This window comes from Lepidothrix coronata, unplaced genomic scaffold (assembly GCF_001604755.1).
Source record: "Lepidothrix coronata isolate B3197 unplaced genomic scaffold, Lepidothrix_coronata-1.0 Scaffold16, whole genome shotgun sequence".
Classification (NCBI taxonomy): Eukaryota; Metazoa; Chordata; class Aves; order Passeriformes; family Pipridae; genus Lepidothrix; species Lepidothrix coronata.
This window is the reverse complement of record NW_016690196.1, coordinates 7,997,614-8,018,733: the sequence shown is the minus strand read 5'-3', so window position 1 is coordinate 8,018,733 and position 21,120 is coordinate 7,997,614. Positions and strand designations below refer to the sequence as shown.

The 21,120-nt window shown below is 36.3% G+C and overlaps 1 protein-coding gene across 8 annotated transcripts in view; it reads left to right on the top strand.

Annotated features, from left to right (window-relative positions):
* Nucleotides 1-21,120, top strand: part of KIF6 (kinesin family member 6) — a 163,770-nt gene that overhangs the window by 138,101 nt on the left and 4,549 nt on the right. For 4 of the 8 annotated variants that reach the window (XM_017806658.1, XM_017806659.1, XM_017806656.1 and 1 more), the window contains 6 exons: nt 1,704-1,788; nt 2,794-2,929; nt 4,430-4,518; nt 12,137-12,226; nt 14,196-14,302; nt 17,372-18,753. In XM_017806658.1, coding sequence (XP_017662147.1) covers nt 1,704-1,788; nt 2,794-2,929; nt 4,430-4,518; nt 12,137-12,226; nt 14,196-14,302; nt 17,372-17,388 — 524 coding nt within the window. In that variant the 3' untranslated portion in view covers nt 17,389-18,753. Of the gene's footprint in view, nt 1-1,703; nt 1,789-2,793; nt 2,930-4,429; nt 4,519-12,136; nt 12,227-14,195; nt 14,303-17,371; nt 18,754-21,120 lie in introns of those variants that run through there. The other 4 variants (XR_001873445.1, XM_017806657.1, XR_001873447.1 and 1 more) reach the window with 4 other exon arrangements.

Genomic DNA, 21,120 nt, shown 5'->3' with positions numbered 1-21,120 from the left:
AAGTTGGGTCACGCTAGGTCTGGCTGGAATATTCATGGAAACATACTAAGGATTCTCACATGGTCTGTGAGCATGGCTCAATTAGAAGTAACTCCCTAAATCATTTCAGTTTGTTCCACAAGAGCATATTTCTCTCAAGCCTGGATTCTGTGTATTTGTGAAGGTCAGAACAAGTGTGAAGCCTCAAGAGCTCTGCAGTGAATGTCTCCTCACAAGTTCCCTGTGTAGCTCTGTGCTTTCCCACATTATGCCTTCTCTTGGGGATGAAATCTGACAAATCAGAAAATCCTCATATGCTGTAATCATGGAAAGGTTTACTGCTTTCCGCAGAGGTTCTGACATGATTATGATGGCCTTCTTATTATCTGTTGTGTTCAGGTATAGCTTGTTATACAGTGCCACTGTTGTAGCATCTCCTCTGCCATGATGTTTTTACCTTGTGCATTCACTTTAACATTCCAAGCAGTTTATATTTTTATCTTTTCAGAGTACCCTCTCCACCACAAATGTCTTCACCCTATTCTTCTTTTGTAATCACATGCAGCAAAGCCTTTCAATGTACAAAATGAGAATTCTGCATGGCCTTTGTCCACCTTGACTGTCTGTATTAACATGCTTGACTTAAGTATTCTAATGAAATAAAATGCCTTTCAACTTAATCTGTATTAAGCGATAGGGTGCTACAACAGAAGATTAATGTTTTCAGCTGACATGCTTAGAGGCAGAGAGGGGTCATTACTGCCCTCTTGTTCCAGACAGAATTCCTCTCCTTAAAGAGAGGGTGCATTCCTCAGGCCTTGTGACAGGCTGACATAGAATTTATTTTCTTGGCAGAAATAATAGTCAGGGTGGAAACTTGCATGTATTGTACAGCAAATCTTTTGTTTCTTTCATTTTTCGTGAGTTAAAAAGGTTAAACATGTTTTCTTGGGAACCTAAAACTATTCTCATTCATCCTAGAAACAGAAACTGTTGTAATACTAGGAGGTAACTTTACATTTCCTTTCACTGATGAACATATAAACCATGATGGAAAGACTGTTTTGTCCTCTCTCATAATAAGCATATTGTGTATTGCATGCTCACTAGCTCTGTTACAGGATAGGAGAATCCTAAACTGGTTTCTTAGATTAACTTAGGCTACTCAAGGTATTTCCTCAGTTCTCCTTTACCTTGAAAATTTTCTCACGTAGTTTCAGGATGTTTTCCTTATTTATACCAATTGTCTGAATTTATTGCTTACCAAAGTGTTAATTTTTCTTTCAAGATTTGTCTTTTACTTGTCGTTCTGTTACTTTATTTCCAAACACCAACACAGCTACTGCTGTCTCTTCTTTTTGAAACAACTTCTGGTCTTTTCTTTGTAGACAAAAGTGCCAGGTTGAATGCATTTGGTAGGGTTTTATGCCAAAGATGAACGTTTAAACTGACAACTTGCTTTTATTCATGTCTAAAATCAGTATTCCCATCTCTCCTGGAAAAAAAAATTAAAAGCAACTTAATTCAAATCCCTAGTTATCAAGTGTCTTCTCTACTAAGTAAGGCCTAAATAAGGAATTTGAAGAAGCATTTCCAGAAGAGAGAAATGGTTAATGACCCCCATTTTGTTAACTACCTCTTAAAAAGTAGTTTTTATTCTAATTAGAAGTTGCTTCTTTGGACATCATATGGTCGTTGCTTACATCTGAACATTTCTCCTATAGCTGTTTCAAGTCCTTCTGAAGAGTTAAATATGTTTGATCCAGTAGAAGAGAAACTTAGAATGCAAATTGAAGAAGAAAAAAAAAGGTATTACTTCTGCCTCAGACTTCTGCTATCCTTCAGAAGATGAATTATACTGATAGTATATTCCAATTACAATTCTGCACACACAGTTACCCTCAGGGTTTTCTCTGACATTTAAAAAATGTCAGCTTTGTGGTTCACTAATAGTTTTTAAATTTGTGTATATGCTGTTGGTTTGTCTGTAAGATGCCATAGTAGATGACTGGGGAAAATTTATGCTTGGGCTAAAAGCTAAAAATAAATAAAAACAGCTTAATATCCTCCCCGAGGCTTAGTGTTCAAAACTTGTTCTTTGAATCCAAATGTATTATGAACCTTTTTGGTTGATTCAGAAAAGTCTTGCCTTTCTTGACCTAAGGAAAATCTTCAGGTTATGCAGGATTGACCAAGTGTAAATAACACGCAGGATACACATTTGTTAACCAATCCTTGTTCTAATGTTGCTGTAGCCACGAGTATAAAAGAAAATAGATGCAAGGATATCAGCTCTAAGTGTTTTACTAGCATTTGTCTTATGCGCAATCTCTGAGGAAACTTCTGGCTCTTTCATACTCCTGGTAAATCTCCAAGGATATGTTAGCTAAGAGGCCTGGTTAAGGAAGCTTCCATCTGAAAGGGGAATCCATCTCAGCTCCTATCTGAATCCAAGCCCTGGTGGGGTTCTTTATTAATGATAACATGCTGAGTATTCAAAAGAAATATTTTACATAGTTGATTGAACCTATATTTTAATTGTTAATCAATATTGATCCCATTTGAATTTCACTAATTTTTTTATGAAATAAAAGGTTTTGGGGATAAGTTTCTTGCACTTATAAAAGCTTTAATAAAACATGAAGCTTTTATAAAACATGACATGCTTCCTTCTACCATCTCTCTGTGTCGCCTGCATCTCTGATTATTATTTACTATTTTATAGTTTAAATCTGTAACTGTTCTAGGTAGGATAAACCTTTCTTCAGATATATGTTGAAAGATCTGTAATACACTTTCTTCTTCTCATATTAGTTATAAAACAATGTTCAATCGCTTCAAAGGGCTGAAGGTAGAGATTGAGCACCTACAGCTTCTTATGGAAAAAGTAAAGATGAAGATGCAAAAAGACTTTGAAGTCTGGTGGTCTGAAGAGGCAAAAAATTTACAGGTATGAAATCACTTTATATTTCTTCCATTTTCATGTAAATATAACATCTTCAATCATTTCTTAAAGTAGTTAATTGACTAAATAGAAAGGAGTATGATTCAGGGTCTGGTTCACCTGTGCTTATGCTTATGTAAATTGGACAAAGGTAATGTCCAGTAATAAATTGGACAATGTGAAGCTAACACAAATAAAGAAAAATCATTTCTTTCTTCTCTATTTTTCTGTTTTTATGTCCTCCCAAAAAAATTGATAGGGAAGAATGGGCCCAAAATGCCAACAATTCTGAAGGAACATTAAACAAATAGAGAAGATTGGGAAAAATAATCTTTTTTACTGCTAGCAAAACTGTGATTTCATCAGATTCATTCCAGCAAATGTAGTTGCTTTTTTTCCTTTGTTTCAAAGACTCCAGTAACCTTTCAGCTTCCCTAAGCTTCCAGAGGGTTAGCAGCTCTCAGTACAGACTGTGTTCCCTCACTCTCTAGCTGAGGCCCACCAGTGTTTAAGAACCCAGCAGAAACAGAGTGCTCTAATTCAATGACTTGTGTAAAAATGAACTAAAGAGGTGTCATTTTAAACAGTGTATCAGAAATTCATAACACAGTCTGAAGACTACACCCAACTGAAACAATAACAGAGCTTTCTTATGCTCCTCTTCTGACACTTTTTTAATGACTTACAAGTAGTGACATGGCATCTCCCAATGAAGCACTGCCATGAAACGTACGTCAGCCTCATGAAAAGAGTAGAGTCCATCCCATATAATTTATTATTACCTGGAAGAGAAGATTTACCCCTTGAAGAAAAGTTGTTATAAACAAAGAAATTTTTAGCCCATTTTTTGCTTAATTCTTGTGAGTATAAATTAAACTGTATTTTTAAGAAAACAGACTAAAGTAAATACAGAACTGAACATCAGAAACTTAGTTATCCATACAGTGCCACCTAACTAGCTTAAATTCAAGTTATCATTGCAAAATACTTTTCACATTAAAATCCCTGACCATATTAGTGGCAAAGAGGATAATGTTTTAGTCACCCTCCTGTCTAAATATTTAGGCTTTTCAAAGCACTGCAAGTAATATTCTTGAATCCATTGGATCACATTTTTTGATATCCCTTAACAAGAGAGCTCCAAGATGCAGCCTCTCATGATTCATCAGCAGAAGACTAGAAAAATGGAAAAAGTAATTGGAATTGATTTCTTGGATCTTGACCTATCTATACATCTGAGCTCCCTATGAAACTGAAACCAGTAAACACATGCTGTTACATATTAAAAAGCTGTAACTTGAGCTTAAAAATACTTGAACCAATTCTAAATACTTTTCTCTTTATTCAGAAGTGTTCGTGCAAGTGGAGAAAATACTGTATGAGTCAAACTCGGTGTTTTCTGAATGAGTCATTGCCTACCTTGTTATTGCTGAAACCTATAGGCCAGTATTAAGAACTCTAAAAAAATCCTCTCCTACCTAATTTTGTTTTTTGATCTAAAACCAGCAGGAAAAGCCAGAGATGGTTACATCACCAAATACTGTGACTGTTTATCCCCAGTTTATCAAATCATTGCAGCATCTATCAACTAACAGGTAAATTGGTTATTTTTCTCTTCCTTTTAATAGAAGTGCAGTTCACCAGAATGCTTTTGCAAATATCACACTAAAACATTGTATTTACAGTTACAACAGAAATGACTGTGTAGAAAATGAATTTTTATCATTCAGTCATTTTGCAGTCATATTGAAGGTAACTTACTGTACATCAGTTCTTTTGACTTGTTGGTCTTGGGACCCTGGAAACCTGTCACTAGGGACCCCATGACAGATAAGAAAAGCAAGCTTGTTATCAATCAACTCTGCTCTATGAGGAGACTATATCTCCTTTGGAATGTATTCAGGGGGCTACAAATCAAAGACGATTAAAAAATTATTTAATATATAGCCTAGATAGATTAGCTGTTGAAAAATGTCACGGTGTTACATTTATGCAGCATATTATTACACAATGATATTACATTTGATATTATAGAATGCTGGTGCATCCTCTACAGTAGAAAAATGTAATCATCTTGTTAGTTTCATCATCAGTCACTTCTGATTTCAAAACGTCTAATTTAAATTTGCAGTAATAAATCTTCCATAACCATCAAGAAAAGTAGAGTGGAAGAAACCACATACCTGACTGTGCAGTTTCCATATTCATGGATAATAAATTTCCTCTCTCCCTCCCCACCTTTCTCTTGCTCTTTTTTTCTCCTTCTTTCTCCCTGCTTCTCCTTATACAGTTACCATTTCTCTGATGATTGACTTTAAGAATTGGACTCAGTGATCATTCTGGGTCCCTTCCAACCCAGAGTACTCTGTGATTCGACCTACATTTTCTCTTTTGCAGCAAACACAATATATTCTCCATACCATTAAATAATGAATACTGAATTTTCTTAAAACTGTAAAATATATTCTAAGTTGTATTTTAAACTTCCCTGTATCTGTAGCAAATGCTACAGATATCAGTACAGAAAATTATAGACATAATCCTTTAAAGTTGTCTAAGAAGACATTTTCAGATGTCTTAAAATGATGAAAACCAACTCTAGTCTCCTCTACTTTGCTTCAGTTCTTATTCTGTGTTCTCTCAAGACTTAAACACTATTCACTTGGCAAATGGCTGTCAGGTTTTAGGCCTAATTTGAGCTGTTCTTTTCTGGTGTTAGGCTGAAGGTTATTTGTCCCATGGAAAAGCTGATGGAACAAAATGTGAGAGCATTTTTGGTCTGTCAGCACAAAGTATCAGGAACAGTGTGGCCAGCAGGACCAGGGAAGTGATTCTTCCCCTGTACTCAGCACTGGTGAGGCCAAAGCTTGAGTACTGTGTCCAGTTTTGGGCCCCTCAGTTCAGGAAGGATATTGAGGTGCTGGAGCAGGTCCAGAGAAGAGCAACAAGGCTGATGAAGGGACTCGAGCACAAGTCCCCTGGGGAGAGGCTGAGGGAGCTGGGGTTGTTCAGCCTGGACAAGAGAAGGCTCAGGGGAGACCTCATCACTCTCTACAACTCTCTGACAGGAGGTTGTAGCCAAGTGGGGGTTGGTCTCTTCTCCCAGGCAACCAGCAGTAGGACAAGAGGGCACGGTCTTAAGCTCTGCCAGGGAAGGATTAGGTTAGATATTAGGAAGAAATTTTTTACAGAGAGAATAATCAGACATTAGAATGGGCTGCCCAGGGAGGTGGCGCGTTCACCATCCCTGGAGGTTTTTAAGATGAGACTGGATGTGGCACTGAGTGCCATGGTCTAGTAACCACAGCAGTGTTGGATCAGGGGTTGGACTTGATGATCTTGGAGGTCTTTTCCAGCCCGGTTGATTCTATGATTCTGTGAAAGTAAGCCAAATTAGCTCAAGCAATCCATGACTGTCACTCTCTTTAACTTTGTACTGTGTTGAACTAAGCACCTCTTGCACAACCTCTCTGCCCCCCTGACCTAGGAAACAACAATTTTCAGTCGGTGTCTTGATGCATTGCTCCGGACAGTGATAGCTTTTGCAGTCTGAATTAGAATTAAAAAGAACATATGGTAATGCCCAGGCACTTTCCAGTGCAATGGGAGACTGGTCTCCAACAGCGGTGCATCTTCCATCCCCTACCCTAGCTCAGAAGCAAAATTTTATAACTGATTTCTGTATAATTTTTATTTAAGCTTTTCTATCAAAGGCCTTTACTGTTAATGTTTATTACTGGAGGAGAGGTCTCAACGAAGTCTGTCTGGCATTTTGAATAGAATGGTGTCTTATTGCTTTCAGCTGCCAAGCTTACTGCCCCACACAATTTCTTGCAAAAAAAGCAGATGTTCTTTACAGTGAACAGTTTCTCTGTGTCTGAGTAATGGGCATGTTGGCTGAGACTGACTGTATGATTCTTGCATACATATCACAGTCACAGAATATTCATCTTCTAGAACTTAAATCGTAGATGGAGTCAGAATGAATATAGTTTTAATTTCCCATCTCTATCAATATTCTTGCAATAATCTTTAGAAGTCAACTACTCTTTCCTTCCTACAGTTTTAGAAAGTTGATCTTATTTTATGTTAGGCTGTTCAAACATTTCCAGTGTGATGTATATGGAAATAGAAACATTATTTCTGCTTTTTGTGAGACAGGAGCTGGAGGCTTAACATCCCACTGTGCATGAAAATTTACTTTTTCCCCTACCTGATGTAATAACATTTTAGACTAAAAGTTTTCAATTTAACAGGCTTTAAGAGAATAAAATAGAGAAAATTTATTTCCCAAGGATTTCCTTGACCCCAGTTGACACAGGAACTTAACATACCAGTTCCTGTGATGGTGTAGAATGAGCCCAGCTACAGTTACTCCTCTTAGTTGCGTAGTCCTGAGACACAAATGGCTCTACGTTCCTAACTCACCTAGAAATGAACAATCTCTCTTTGAAATTATATTGTTATCTTCATCCAGCAGAATAACCAGTCACAAAAGAAAAAGCTGACATAAATTGTATTTGAAGTAATGTGGCGTAAATAAAACGTATTTACAAGATGGAATTCAGTTAACAAGCGTGTTCAATAGATGTAAGATCTAAAACTTAGTGGGGTGCATGTCAGAAATCTAAGACTGCTGTTGACCGAGTAAGTGTGCAGTAAAACCTTTCAGACAAACTCCTGAATATGAATACAGTCCTCAGGATTAGAAATAACAAATTATCTATCTCAGCCTACAAAGGATACAGGTATAGTCTATAACCTTTTTTGAGATTTTTATATGTGTTTGAGCAAAATCTTTTGATCACCGTGTAGCACACAATTTGTGTGGATTGTTATTTTTTGACACACCTTAGTCTTTTTATCAGAGAAAATTAAGCCTTGGGAGAGCTCAGATCATATTTTATACTAAATTAATTTATAAATAAAATAACAGACAAGGGAAGCTGGTAATCCTTTTGAGGCTTAAAAAGGATACACACATATAAAAGGCATTTGATTCATGGCCAAACATCTCTCTTTTTACAATTGAAAAAAAATTGCTGAATTGTTAAGTGTTGAAATGAGTGCGTGTTAATAAAAGAGTTGAACTGTGAGAATTTCTACCTCAGTCAGTAAGGTTTGAAAGCTCGTAGTGATAACTGCAACTCATACTGTATATATGTTTATGTCTCTTAAGGGGTTCCTGTCAAGTCTGCAAAAAGACTCAAAATGCATGTTGGGCTCAGCACTCCAGGTGTGCTTCACTTCAGCATTCAAGCACAGCATTTTGTTTTTCCTCATATAGTCTTCTCCCACAATGCCTTTCATTAAGGAATTTGTCAGGTTCTTGTCTGTTCAAGTTACTTCTCTTACTGAACGTTTAATTTCAGTGGTGTTAAACTGTTCTTGTATTCCCCTCAAATCAAGCAAATAGTTATTCACATCTTATAAAAAGTTTTGGTTTTTTTTTCCTTCTCTCAGAAGGAATGCATTCCAGTCTCAGTCAGATCTTTCTTAACGTTACTCATTCCTTTTACTGAATCTCATTTGTCCTATTCCAGCCAGACCCAAGTATGTTAAATCTCAGACTCCTTGGCTGTCCTATTTCTTCTTCAAAATCTTCCTAGCACTTTAGATTCCCCTGGAGATATTTTCAGATAACTCTTCATGTTCTCTGATGACTTTGAGCATCAGATTTTCTAACAATTATTGTCCTGGATTGCAAAATTTCCTTCCTGTATTAATGCTGTGTGAAACAAGGGCAATGTTTACATGTTTTGCAGCATTTTCTGTCTAATTATTTTTTATTCCTGCCAATTTTTCTCAATGTTACATGATGATAAAATATAATCTGGGAATAACATCATCAATTAATGACATTTCAAAGGTTTTCACATTCTGTGGTGACAACTTGAACAATGTGTCTGTGAATTTGCAAGCTAGGCCAAATTTGATTTTGTAACCAACTACTAAAATGCTCAGCTTTTAAGCAGCTTGAATCTTTCCTGTCTTTACACAGAACATCTGTTCCCCTCATGTCCAAGGCTCAGATAACCGGAGAACTGCAACTGAGGGTTTTTTAACATTACAGAGGTTGCACACCTTCGAATTTTTCACTTTCTATTTTAATCTACCTGATTTTCCACTATTTTTCAGCTGACAGATTAAGCATTCATACTATGAGATGTATCATCTCTCCAGTTTCTCTACCCTCTGTGCTTGATGGATCTGATCACTCCATGGGTCAGTTGTTTCTGGTCTTCGGGTTCCTGCAGCAAGGGAAGCACTGCTGCACCACTATGTACATTTCTCTAGCTGCTGCTCCATGCCTGACTGAGAAATATACCCCCAAGAGAGGATACCCCCTCCCTCCCCCAAAAAAGCAAGTTATCCACTGGGTGGAACGTCAGGTATGAGGTTAAAAAAACAAACTTGAGAAACAAAAACAAACAAATCTGACAGACTATCTTTAATCTCCAGAAAAAAAGCAGGAATTTTACTAAAGTTGTCAGGAAACAGTGTTTTGAGACTTCTAAATTCAACTGAAGGAAAAATCAGATAGATTCAGAATGAAAATGGGAATTATACATTGTCAAAACAACCCGAATGATGTTAGAGCTTAGGAGACAGACAAAGAGACAGGCCTTATATACCTTATATGTCCATCCAAATCCAAAATGTGATCCAGGAGTGCCTGTTTGCACATTACAGAAATTTTGGTTCAATGGCACCTCTAGAGATCTCTAGACCAACCTCTTGCTTGAAGAAGACAATCATCACACTAAAGCTATGGTTTTGTTTGGCTATGGTTTTGTTTGGCTTTGTTTGGCTTTGTTTGGCTTTGTTTGGTTTTGTTTGGTTGGTTTTGTTTGTTTGGTTTTGTTTGTTTGGTTTTGTTTGGCTTTGTTGAGCATCCTGAGATGTCCAGTCCTTCAGGCTTAGCACACAGAGAGTCATATCATTACCCCCACCCCATGCTGTCATAATGACTTTCCAATAAATTTCGAGCATTACTAGAAGATTTCTCATCACTGGAACAGCATCTAACACGCAGATGAAGGAGGAGAGTCCTGACATCTAAGAACAGTCTAGGAGCAAGTTGCATCTGAGCATACAAACAACTGCACAGCAAAATTACACTCTTTTGTCACCTTATAATTCAACATATCCTGCAATGCCATTATCAGCGCTTCAGTACGAAGGATGCAAATTATCCCCATACAGACCATCCTTCTAGCCTAGGGATTAAACAAATCTCTGGGATACATAAAACATGGATTTGAGTTGTGCCAAGCTGAGGAACTCATCTGTTAGATTAGTACACTAATTATTAACCTCATGTGGAAGCAGCACTTTGAGTCATTTTAAAAAACAGTTATAAGATGCCTTATACATTTTCTTGAGAGTTTGCATCCCACATCAAAAATGTCTGACTGCAACCTCAGAGGCAGAGGATAAAAGGTTAAGGTCCATCTCTAAGCACAGTAATGTTAATTCCCTGATTCTGGCATCATCTCTTTCAGTGTAAATGTTTTTTTTTAATATCACCTTTCTTGGGTACCCAATTCTCCCAAAGCACCCTAAGGCAAATTTTGGCATATTGTCCCTGGGTCCAGGAATCCATTTGAAAGTGAGATCCCTAGAGATAAAGCTTTGCCACACCTGTAGTGTCTAGGATTTTTTAATTGTTCTGAATCTAAATCCCCTTTAAAATGGGGATTTAGCAATTTTGAATAATAAGTTTCATTTAAATTCAATGGAAAAAAATAGCTACAAATATAAACTACTGCACTTTAAAAATAAAATACTTCAGCTGACTCACAGTATTTGTAAAATTATACATTCTATGCATGTCTGTACATGACAAATAAAAAGCAAATAAGCTTATTCCAATTAAAAGAAAGCAACGAAAAAGAATCACATTAAGTCACATTACCTTACATTTGTTGTAGGCTAAGAATAGAGTTGTAGATGGTTGCTATGGTTTAGTTGATGTATAGTGATTTATTAAACCACGATTATATGACTTGGATGCCTAGGTATCTCAAGGTACTAACACAGAGTGCTTTTAGAAAACTGAATTTAAAAGCCTAAATCACTTCTTTTTTAAGAACTGCCAAATCAATGGAAAAAATGTTCAGGAAATCCTAAGGCAGAATGATGATGTGAAGTTCCCAGATATTGTTAAACCACATAGTAGGTAATAACATCACACATCCTTTCTAGCTCTTGTAATATGTAGGTGTAATAAAGTACAGAAAATTATTAACTTCAAATACTATAATGCTTTAGTTGAATTAGGCAGGTGTGAATGGCATGGGACTTGAGGAGTTAAAGAGGAACATACAGCAAAACTAAAACTGTTCATCTGAAAATGACTTATACTCCTGGGCACAATATCTTCTGCAAAACTGAACCTGGCACAGTGTAATACAGTAAAATTTTAGTAATAAATTTCTTTCCTTTTTCAAGTTCTCTGCCAGAAATATCAATTCATCAGCCAAAAACGAACTAACTACTGCAGAGTTAGAAAAGCAAGAACTTGCCAATCCTGCCATCTACTGGAAAAATCCTTAAACTGGGTAATTCAGTATTTCCACTCTAAGATTGAGACTGGATCCAACAGCATATGCAACCCTTGGGGAAAGAAGAGAGTCCCTAGATATCCAGTGGCAGAAAACTGCCTCCCTAGCAGTGAGCTTCCTTGATAATGGTATCTGCAGGGGCAGGAATGCACAGCAGCTGTTTGCAATATATTTGGCTATCATCAACAAGTCACATCCCAAAGTCCTCGCTGAGTCTTTATCCAGTCTCCCACTGATTTTCGTAATAATTTTGCCTGACTAAAGAAAGAATGGAAAATGAGCTAAGGCCTCACTTGGCTAATAGTCAGTTTGGGAACTAAATATACCATTCCTAACTCTACATCAGATACATCAAAGTGTTTTACAAGCCCAGCTTAGAAGGCAAATACTAAAAGTATAATCTTTATGAGTTTATTTGTCATTCTTTCATAGCCACATAGCTACACAGATTTAATCATCATATGGATCAAACTGAAAATCTTCTTCTGGTAAACAAGTGCTTTATATAGATCTAAAAAAATCTTGAAAAACATCTTCTTTGTAGTTACTTAGTGTATGTATTCATATTTGCTACACAAGGATTAAATTCTTTTTTCATTTCTTTAATTTCCTTCGTTTTCCTTCATTTCTTCATTTCCCATTCCAGTTTTTCAGAGATCACAAGAGTCAGCCCTAATGAAGATCCAGCTGGGAAAAACAATTCCATCACTTTTAGTAATCCAACTTTAAAAACAAGGTAAGAAGTGTACCTGGGCTATTCAGACGAAAAAGGAAAGTACTAAGTACAATGCCTAGATAATTCTTCATCAGACTATTAAACAAGAGTCTCTTTGAAAAATAAAAATGTAATAGAACTTGCAGATTTTCCTCCAACTTCCAAAACAACCACAAGGCTGTCACATAGCTTCACACCAATCAGCTGCATTATCAGCATTAAAGATGGGGTTTCTTGTTTGGCCTGAGGCTTTTTTCCCTATAAGCTAATGAATCCTCATGAGTATCTCTCCCCAGAGAAAGGGACTCTTTCAGAGTAAATAAAATATTTGAAAAGAAGAGAGATCAGAGTATTTACATATTGCAGAATTGCAGAATGCAGGAACGAGGCAGAGATTCTTTTCATACTTGTAATTTTTCCGTAAAATTTTGTCCTGCTACAAATTATTCTATTAAAATAAAATGACAACAGTAGCTCAGGTGTGTCAGGCTTGGAAAAGGTTACATGTCATGTTTTCTCAAAAGAGGTACTGTTTCGTGAAAATTAACTTAGCAGGATAACAAACTATTGTTTTTTTGAGCCCCTATTTTTTCAGGTGTGTTCATTTCCATATTCTTTTCTCGCACTGAAACACTGTGCTGAGTCACTGTACTTACTGAAGTTATACTCTTATTGTGCTCAACAGTTCTGGGTATTAAGGCCCTTAGGAAAATACAGTTAAGTTACTATTTTTCATACTGCATTAGTAAGAACAAAACACAAGGGGTTTTTTCTTTCATTTTTCAAAACAATCCAGAACAGGAAAAAATTGGAAAATTTCATCCCCCAAAACCTGTTTAAATGTTTTAAATTGCATTTGGGTTCAGGAAAACCAGAAGAAAAAGAGAAGCTAAAATGGAGTTTAGACGATACCTTCTCAAATATATTGTGGGTTTTTTTACTTTTTATACTGGTGCTAATCAAATTAAAATTAATAAGAGAATAGTTCTTTACTGGTGTTCTGCAATCACGTTGTAAATTTCATAAAAATAGGGGGGGTAATTTCTACTTTATTTTTCCATTTTCGTTCACTGATTCAGCAAGTGAGAACTTCATTAGTTGAACAAAGATAAGGATATGAGACTGCTGTTTATGTCAGTCACAATTTCCTCCTACTGCAATAGAAACAGAGGAAATAACCATAATTACAAATGTAGGATATGCAAAAAAAAAAATTTCTCCCTTCAGTTCCACTTGTCCTTCTGTATTTGAAATTTTTATCACTGTATTTCTGTCAATGCATTTGTTTGAAAACTAAGCACTGTATTAGTGCTTAATCTTCAACCAAGGTTAAAGACACAGGCCCAAATTCTTAGCTTTGTTAGCTTGTTAGAACAGCTTAATTGTATTACATCATCTTATACCACGAGAGAGTCAATGATTTGAGTGCATATATACAAGTGTTCAGCTGGGACTGGAGACTCAGCAGCAGAAAGAAGTTGCATCTGTCAGGAAATGTCATGAATGTCATGTGATTGTTTACTTCTGTGTATGGATGAAAATTTAATTCCTTCATAGTAGGCAAAAATACTATTGATTGGTTCAAATTTATAGCAGCCTGAAGCAAACAAAGCACACAGCATAGTCACATCCATCATTTCCTTCGTAAACTCGCTACATTAGGCTTTTCTACTTGCTGAGTCTTTGACTCAGCAGTAAAATATTTTTAATATAAATATTAAAAATTCTATAAAGCCTTTGTGAGAGGCTTTATAGCTGATAAGCATGTAGTTTTACCACATGCTAACCTTAACTAAATGGTTAATATTGACTAATATTGGCTAATCTTAGGAACCTATGTAAGATCAGTAAGAAGTTGTGACTCAGTTCTCCTCAAAAATGTGCCTTCTCCAAGAATGTATGGAAGAACAAAGTCCTTCATGGTGAAAAAAGAGGAGATAGAAAAATTAACCTTACTCACTTGAGTCCACAAGTATACTTCTTATTTCAGGACCCCGCAAAGTTCAAGTACATCTATTCCTCTGACTGGAGACAGCCAGGCTGATGCTGACATCCTAGCTTTCATGAAAGCAAGACAGAGGATCCTGCAAAGGAAAGGTAAATCCTGCCAAAAAATTAGGAGGCCAAACCAAAATCTCTGGTACAGCATTTTAAAGGCAAAATAGTTTAGTCCACATTATACTGATGCAAGTGAGAACTTATTCTGGCTTCAGTTACATTACAATATGTTCTCAGCCATTCTAAACACTTGAGGTTCTTCACATGTATTTATTTTAGTAGCTCAGAGCTGCAGTGCAAAACTGTGAATGCTCTCTGTTTTACTCAGTCACCATGAGTGAACTTTCTGGGGCATGCATGGCTGTGCAGCCTGCAAAGTATATTATTTTACCCTAAGTAAATGCATTTGAATGAGGTTTCTTGGTGATTAAAATACTTCCAAATTTTTCTTTAAACTATCTGGCCTGTTTTTCATCTGATACAAATTTAGTTGCAACAACTGTCTTCAAATAAAGATTACTCAAATGACTTCACTGTACCCTACCTCAGGAGGCAGACTGGCCCACTGTGTCCATCAGAGTATCTCCTTAACAGATATTTCACTATATCAAAGTCTAATGAAACTGTATCAAACCAGGTACTGAGAGCAATCACAGGTATGTAATAAAGTTAACTCTAGAGTGTAGATCAGTAAAATTGGCAGGAAGCAGAAAGCAATAAATAAACAATGGCGGCACTGCAAGGCAGCCTAAAAGTAATTCATCATGATAAAGAAAAATGACCTGTGGTTTTCTTTTTTTTTTCTGAGTAATAGTTTTTAGTGGCAGCAACCAATTAGACAGAAGATGAAAGCTGTAGTGGTACTGAAGCAATAACTTTCCATCAGCACTTTAGTACCGATGACAGCATTATTCAACAAGCTATCAGCACCTGGCAGATGGTGTTAGCACTGTCACAAAGTGGGGCTTTGGTATCACACTGCTTATCAGAAAACTGTCAGGTAAACATACAGTGGCTGAAAAAACAGTCTCCCTACACTCATCCAAAGCAAACACTTAACACACTTAGGCTTTGGGATCCCTTTTGTCTTTATTTAGAAAAGCTGTTGTCAGGTTTCTTCTGCAAATGAAATTAAATTGATTTTATAGGCAGCTCACCAGAAGAAGGTTAGAGATAAGTGTCTTAAACAAACATTTCAGGCCTTTAGAAGGTCCAAATCTAACTCAATCTGTGACAAGAGCACATCTGTGATTATCTCCTAAATCATACCATGTCAGAAATGTCTCTCTCAAATGCTTTTTCCGTCCTGATTGTTTTCAGCCACAGGCTATTACCTAGCATCATCCATCAGTTTCAGAAGGGACTAGACATTATCGACATAGACAACTATTTAGACCCCAAGTCATAAAAGGTATTCTTTCAGAACAAAGGACAAAAAATTGTTCTGAAGTTCAGTTAGACAAGATGAGCTGCCCTAAGTAGATGGAAAGGAATGGAGTAGCATTTGATCATCCTGGCAGTGCAGGGCTGGATGATTCAACCAATTGCTAAGCATAGGCAGCAGAACAAAAATTAAAGAGGCCTTGTCAGTATAACAAATTGTGTAGGGACCTGATGTGTCATAGAAAAGAGACAGCTCAGCAGCAAGTTCTGAGAATGATTTGGAGTCAACCTAGCATATAAAAAAATGCTTTTCTTCCTTGACTGCTTGTGTGGAACGGGAAAGCCTTCCAGATTTGAGGGATGGAACCAATAGCAGGAACCATTGAGCAAAAAATTTTTGTATATTCTAATTTAGCAAGATGAAGGAGGGTAAAATCTACAGTTTACTACTGCTAAAGAAGTACTCTGTGATTCAGCACCACAGTGAAACCTGAGGACATTTAGGAGGTGCAGTGGTAGCCTTTCTAATTCAGAGAAGAAAATGGGCTCAGCAACACCACTATTCGTGCATCTGTGATAGTGTTATGCGTTATGTGTTCTCTTTCCCTGTGAGCTCATCATTTCCCTCTTACTTGATTTGTTTCTAGACTAAAAGGAGACACAATAACTGCTGTAGTGTTTGTGCATCAATGGCCATATAGTTTCCAACAACACTTGCATCCAAAGCAGAGCAGAACTGGAGGGTTTTCTTTTGGGGGGCAGGGATGGGGACTATGATGTCCCCATTCCTGCCTTCAAAAAGAAAAACTATCAGATGTACAGTTAGGTAGAAAGGAAGAAGAATGAATATACTCTCACTTATAACTTTGCGGGGAAAAAAAATTATGTTTTACCAGTCTCCCACATAGCTTTTCCTCGAGAAGTTTCAAACATATACAAAATAAACCAAAGAGAAATTATTTGCCCAAACCCGTTAAGCTGAGTCAGACACTTTCACATAGAAACTAAGTGTGCTGAGTCCCAGTCCAGTGCTCTGTTGCCTCCTTCCCAAACTCTCTTCAACTGGGATGTTCAATAGTCATTTCTGCATTTGCATGCAAATGCATTCACTCTCTGCATGACTGTGAACACACATAGTGCCCTGCAGGAAACCACATGAGGAAGCATAGGGTCAGCCAAACCAAAGACTGCTAGGCCTAAAAGGTGTCAACATCATTACTGCTCTTTTCTTTATTGATCCTGACCCTTTCAAACTTCTATATCAGTATTTTAGAAGCAAATTGAGGGCCTTACTTTACATTAGCTGGGGGGCGAGGGGAGGGAAGGATAGATGTGTGCAGAAGCCAACAGAGTGGAAAATAAGTTCCATAAACAGAAAGCATGGGAATGCTCAATATCCTTAGTGACAGTAGTGCAGGAGTGGGAATGAGAGGTCTCAGTAAAGATTACCTCAGGGATTGTAGGTCCTTACCATTTGCTTTCCAAACAGAGCAGAATTAAAGCAGGTACATTCATAGGGCCTTGCTGGGATTGTTAGAGCATTGTAATAACTACATTGGAAAGCTTTTTACAAAGGGCTACTCTTCAAACATGCTTTTGTTGCCTTGTTCAGTCTTGAGGTAGAGAAATGAAAACACAGAAGAGTACATTAATGATTTTGTGTCTTAAAGTTTTAAATTAAAAGATTTTTTTTCTTCTTTCTTCTCTTTTGTGTTTCTGAAATTTGTTTTAAAACTGACAATGCAACCTGAAATATAGTCTAATGTATTATTCATCTCCTTTCAGGCTTGGAGAACAAATGAAATTCTTGTCACAGTCCACCATTTCCTTTTAGAAAAAGTGAAAGACCTTTAATCTTTCCCTTCCTGTTCTGTTTAGAAACAGGTACGAGTAAGTACTGTAGATGTACAGGTTTAATTGTCAAAGGTATATAAATGATTTGTCTTTTACAGCAAAATCTATTTCCCTGGCAATAGATTTTTGAGTATTTGCACTCACTATCTTCATCTTGCATTAAGATTATGCAAAACTGAAACAACTAATCAGGAGTTCGCCAATATGTTTGTTTATGAGAATTCATTGTATGTTTTCTAAATGTTAAAATTATCTAATGTGTTAATGCTATTCTACATCTTTAATCTGGGAAAGTTATTACTACTGATAGTTTTGTTTGCATCAATTTGCATAAGGCTTTATTAATTACATCTATTTGCCATTAAGAGATATCTATTCAATAATAGTAGTTATCTGGGTTATAAAATTCTATAGAATTTCATTTGAGGCTTTTTTTTCTCCAAGCAATAGAAGTTTTCATATCAGATTATTAGAATACTGAGATTGTCTTGTAATATAAAAAAATGTATTTTAGAAAGTAATTTTCACAACTGTTTTCTTTTTATTTGAATGGATTAAGTGTTGTGCAAAATATATACCCTCCCAGAGTATACAGGTTTCCGAAGAGACAATTACACTTAAGAGGTTTAAAATAGAACTGAGCAAATACTTCTAAAACACAAATGAAATGTGGAAGTTTAAATGCAGTTATATCTTATGTAAAATGTAAGTTCACTATTGGCTCAATACTACTTTATTGGATAATATCTAGGTATGTAACAACTTATTTTACACATCAGACCAAAATCAAAAAATACAATGCAAAATGCAGTCTATTTCTCTGATATACTTACTACCAGACTGAAAATATAATTTTTCATGCTAATGATAATCTTATAGTCATGCATTTGGAAGGATTTGGGTTGTTTATATAAAAATAAAAGAATATATTGACAGAAGTCACATATTCTTAAGGATGTATATTTCCTTAAGTTATTGATACTTAATTCTGTGTCAAATTCCTAATTATAGAGAGGTACATGGTGAATTGCTATGTTCAAACCTACAGAAGATATACATTTATCTAATTAACAACTAATATGCAATCAATTTAAAAAAATTAAAGTTATACCTTTTTTTGCCTTTTAATTTTCTGTAAAAGTCAGCACAGCTACCACATAAATTGGTAATCTTTATGCAGGATTTTGTATGTACAAGGTGAGATAAAAGTCAGATCTACTCTTGCTTTGGAAAGAGGGAGTTCCAGGATTTGGTCAGAGGTGGAAAAATGGCTGCTTTGTTGGAGATTATATTAAAATGTCCCTCTTCCAGAATTTTTATCTGTCTTTTTTCTTCTCACTCTGTTATATATAAACACTGCATTAAATACACATGAGTTATTGTTTATGCAGCTTCTGATGAGAGCAGGGCCACTGACCCTGCTAGCTGGAGAAGGGCCAGAGGTTCCAAACTGTTGCTGGGTGAAGCAGCTGTCTTTTTTGGTTTCCAGTAGAATTCTCATTGTGGTGAATTTATATTAAGATGGCCAAAAGAAAATCACTGGTACAAAAATTCCTTCCTTTTGGCATTGAAGCATTTCCAATAGCTTTAAGTAACTGGTTAAGAGGATACCAGTGCAACCCTGGTATCTATGTGATGCTGCTATTACTTGATGATTCGGTGTTCTGTTCTCAGTTTGCCTCACATCTCACTCACAGAGAGAAAAAATTCCTTGCTCTTCTGTTTCAAAATTCTCTAGCCTGTTTTTACACTGTTGTAAATTTGGTGTGAAATTCAATCGTTGTCAACAAAGTAGTCCCTGATTGGCAAAATAGTCTCAGAGTAAGATTATACCAAACACTTAAGAACTTGGACGAAAGTGCAGCCAGTAATAGAAAACCATATAAATATATAAAACCATATATACAAATACAAAGCTTTCTTACTTCTTTGAAAAATTTCATAATATCATATGGAAAGAAAAGATTGCTCATTCAGTAAACAACAGTCTTCAGACATAAAGCATTTCTTTTCAAAGAAACTGCCTCCACTTTTCAAAAGTTGCCTCTTGGGTTTATAGGAAATGTCAGGTTGGAAAGGACCTCAGCGGGTCTTTAATCTCACCTCTTCCTCAAAACATCATCAGCTATGAGATCAAATCAAGATGCTGAGGGCTTTGTTCAATGTGGTCTTGAAATCCTCCAAGGATGGAGACTGCATAACCTTTCTAAGCAGTCCATTTCAATGTTTGACTGTCCTCATCATGAAAACACTTTCTCTTATGTCCAGCCTGAACTTTTCTTTTTTGCCCATTATCTCTCTTCCTCTCACAAGCCACACTGTCAAAAGCCTGGTTCCAGCTTCTTAATATCTTTCTCACAGGTGTGAGAAGGCTACTGGGGCACTTCCCTAAGTCTACTTGGCTTCGCGAAAGCATTTATTGCTTCAAAAAGTTTAATTGGCCACAAGTGAACAAAGTTTCTTGTTCTAATAATCTCTCTTCATATAATTGCAAGATTAATTTGAAATAACCCAAATATTTACCACATTGAAGAAACAATCAGAGGCCCACATTTATACTGGTATTGACTCCTCCCTAAGCCACATGTAAAACAGCATTGCTAAGCATGGAGATTCTCATACATATCTCATTCCTGTCAATTCACCGTGATATCTAGTTGCATTTGGTTCAATGTTAATATGGTAAATACCATTTTTTTATTATCTGCAATCGGAATAAATCTTTTTTTTTTTTGGTGGAGATTTCTGGAGGAAGTAGCTGTAGAGTACTAGATATCATATAGATATTTCTGGGATTAATTGATACCAGACATTGTGGATCATCTTGTATTTCAACATATTTCCAATCTTCTACATGGTTTATTTCAGAAAAAGATACACATCCTCTGGTCTCCTACAGCAATGTAGCTTCTGGAAGGGTCTGGGTGTGACCCAGACTTACAATAAAGGTCAAAGGCTCTGTTCTCATTTATGCTGAGTCTGCCAGGGCTCTATACACAGTCTGGAATGGCATTAGTGAAACCCTTAAGCTGACAAGCTCTTGGCTTGGGCATTTTACCACTTCCTGGCCACTGCAGCTTTCCAGAGAGCTTCAAAAAGAAAATTACATAACCTTAAGTTGAGTTTCTCTTGCTTGGAAGACGGACATGCCTAATTCAATCTCCCTCTGTCACTCCTGCACTTTTTAAGAAAGAGGCTTTGAAATGGAATAATGAGGTTCACATTTGTAACAGTGTAAGCATATAATGTAATATACACTTACCTGGTTTAATCAATCACAGGATGCAAGTATTTTATGTCAATAGTATAAACTGAGAACACTTCAACATAATAAAATGTTAAGATCTTGTAAATATTGCCTCTACCAAATATGCAGGTGGTGAATGCCAAGAAGATGAACATCTGGGAATGTGTTGTTACATATAGCATATCTGGTAGCTCCATATAGAATTTATTTGTCTTTTCAAAGTCCATTTTTAATAACCACGACAATCAAACTTCTGTTTTCAGATTATTTCAGAAGAATCATTTTTATTGTTGCTTAAGTCAATGTTAAATGATCTTTTTCTAATTTTTTTTTTCTGTTTCACTTCCTGCAATGTTTGGTTTGAAATCTCACCTATAAGACAAGCAATGTAAACTGGATATTTTAAAGTGGTTACTATCCATGCCTTGATTTG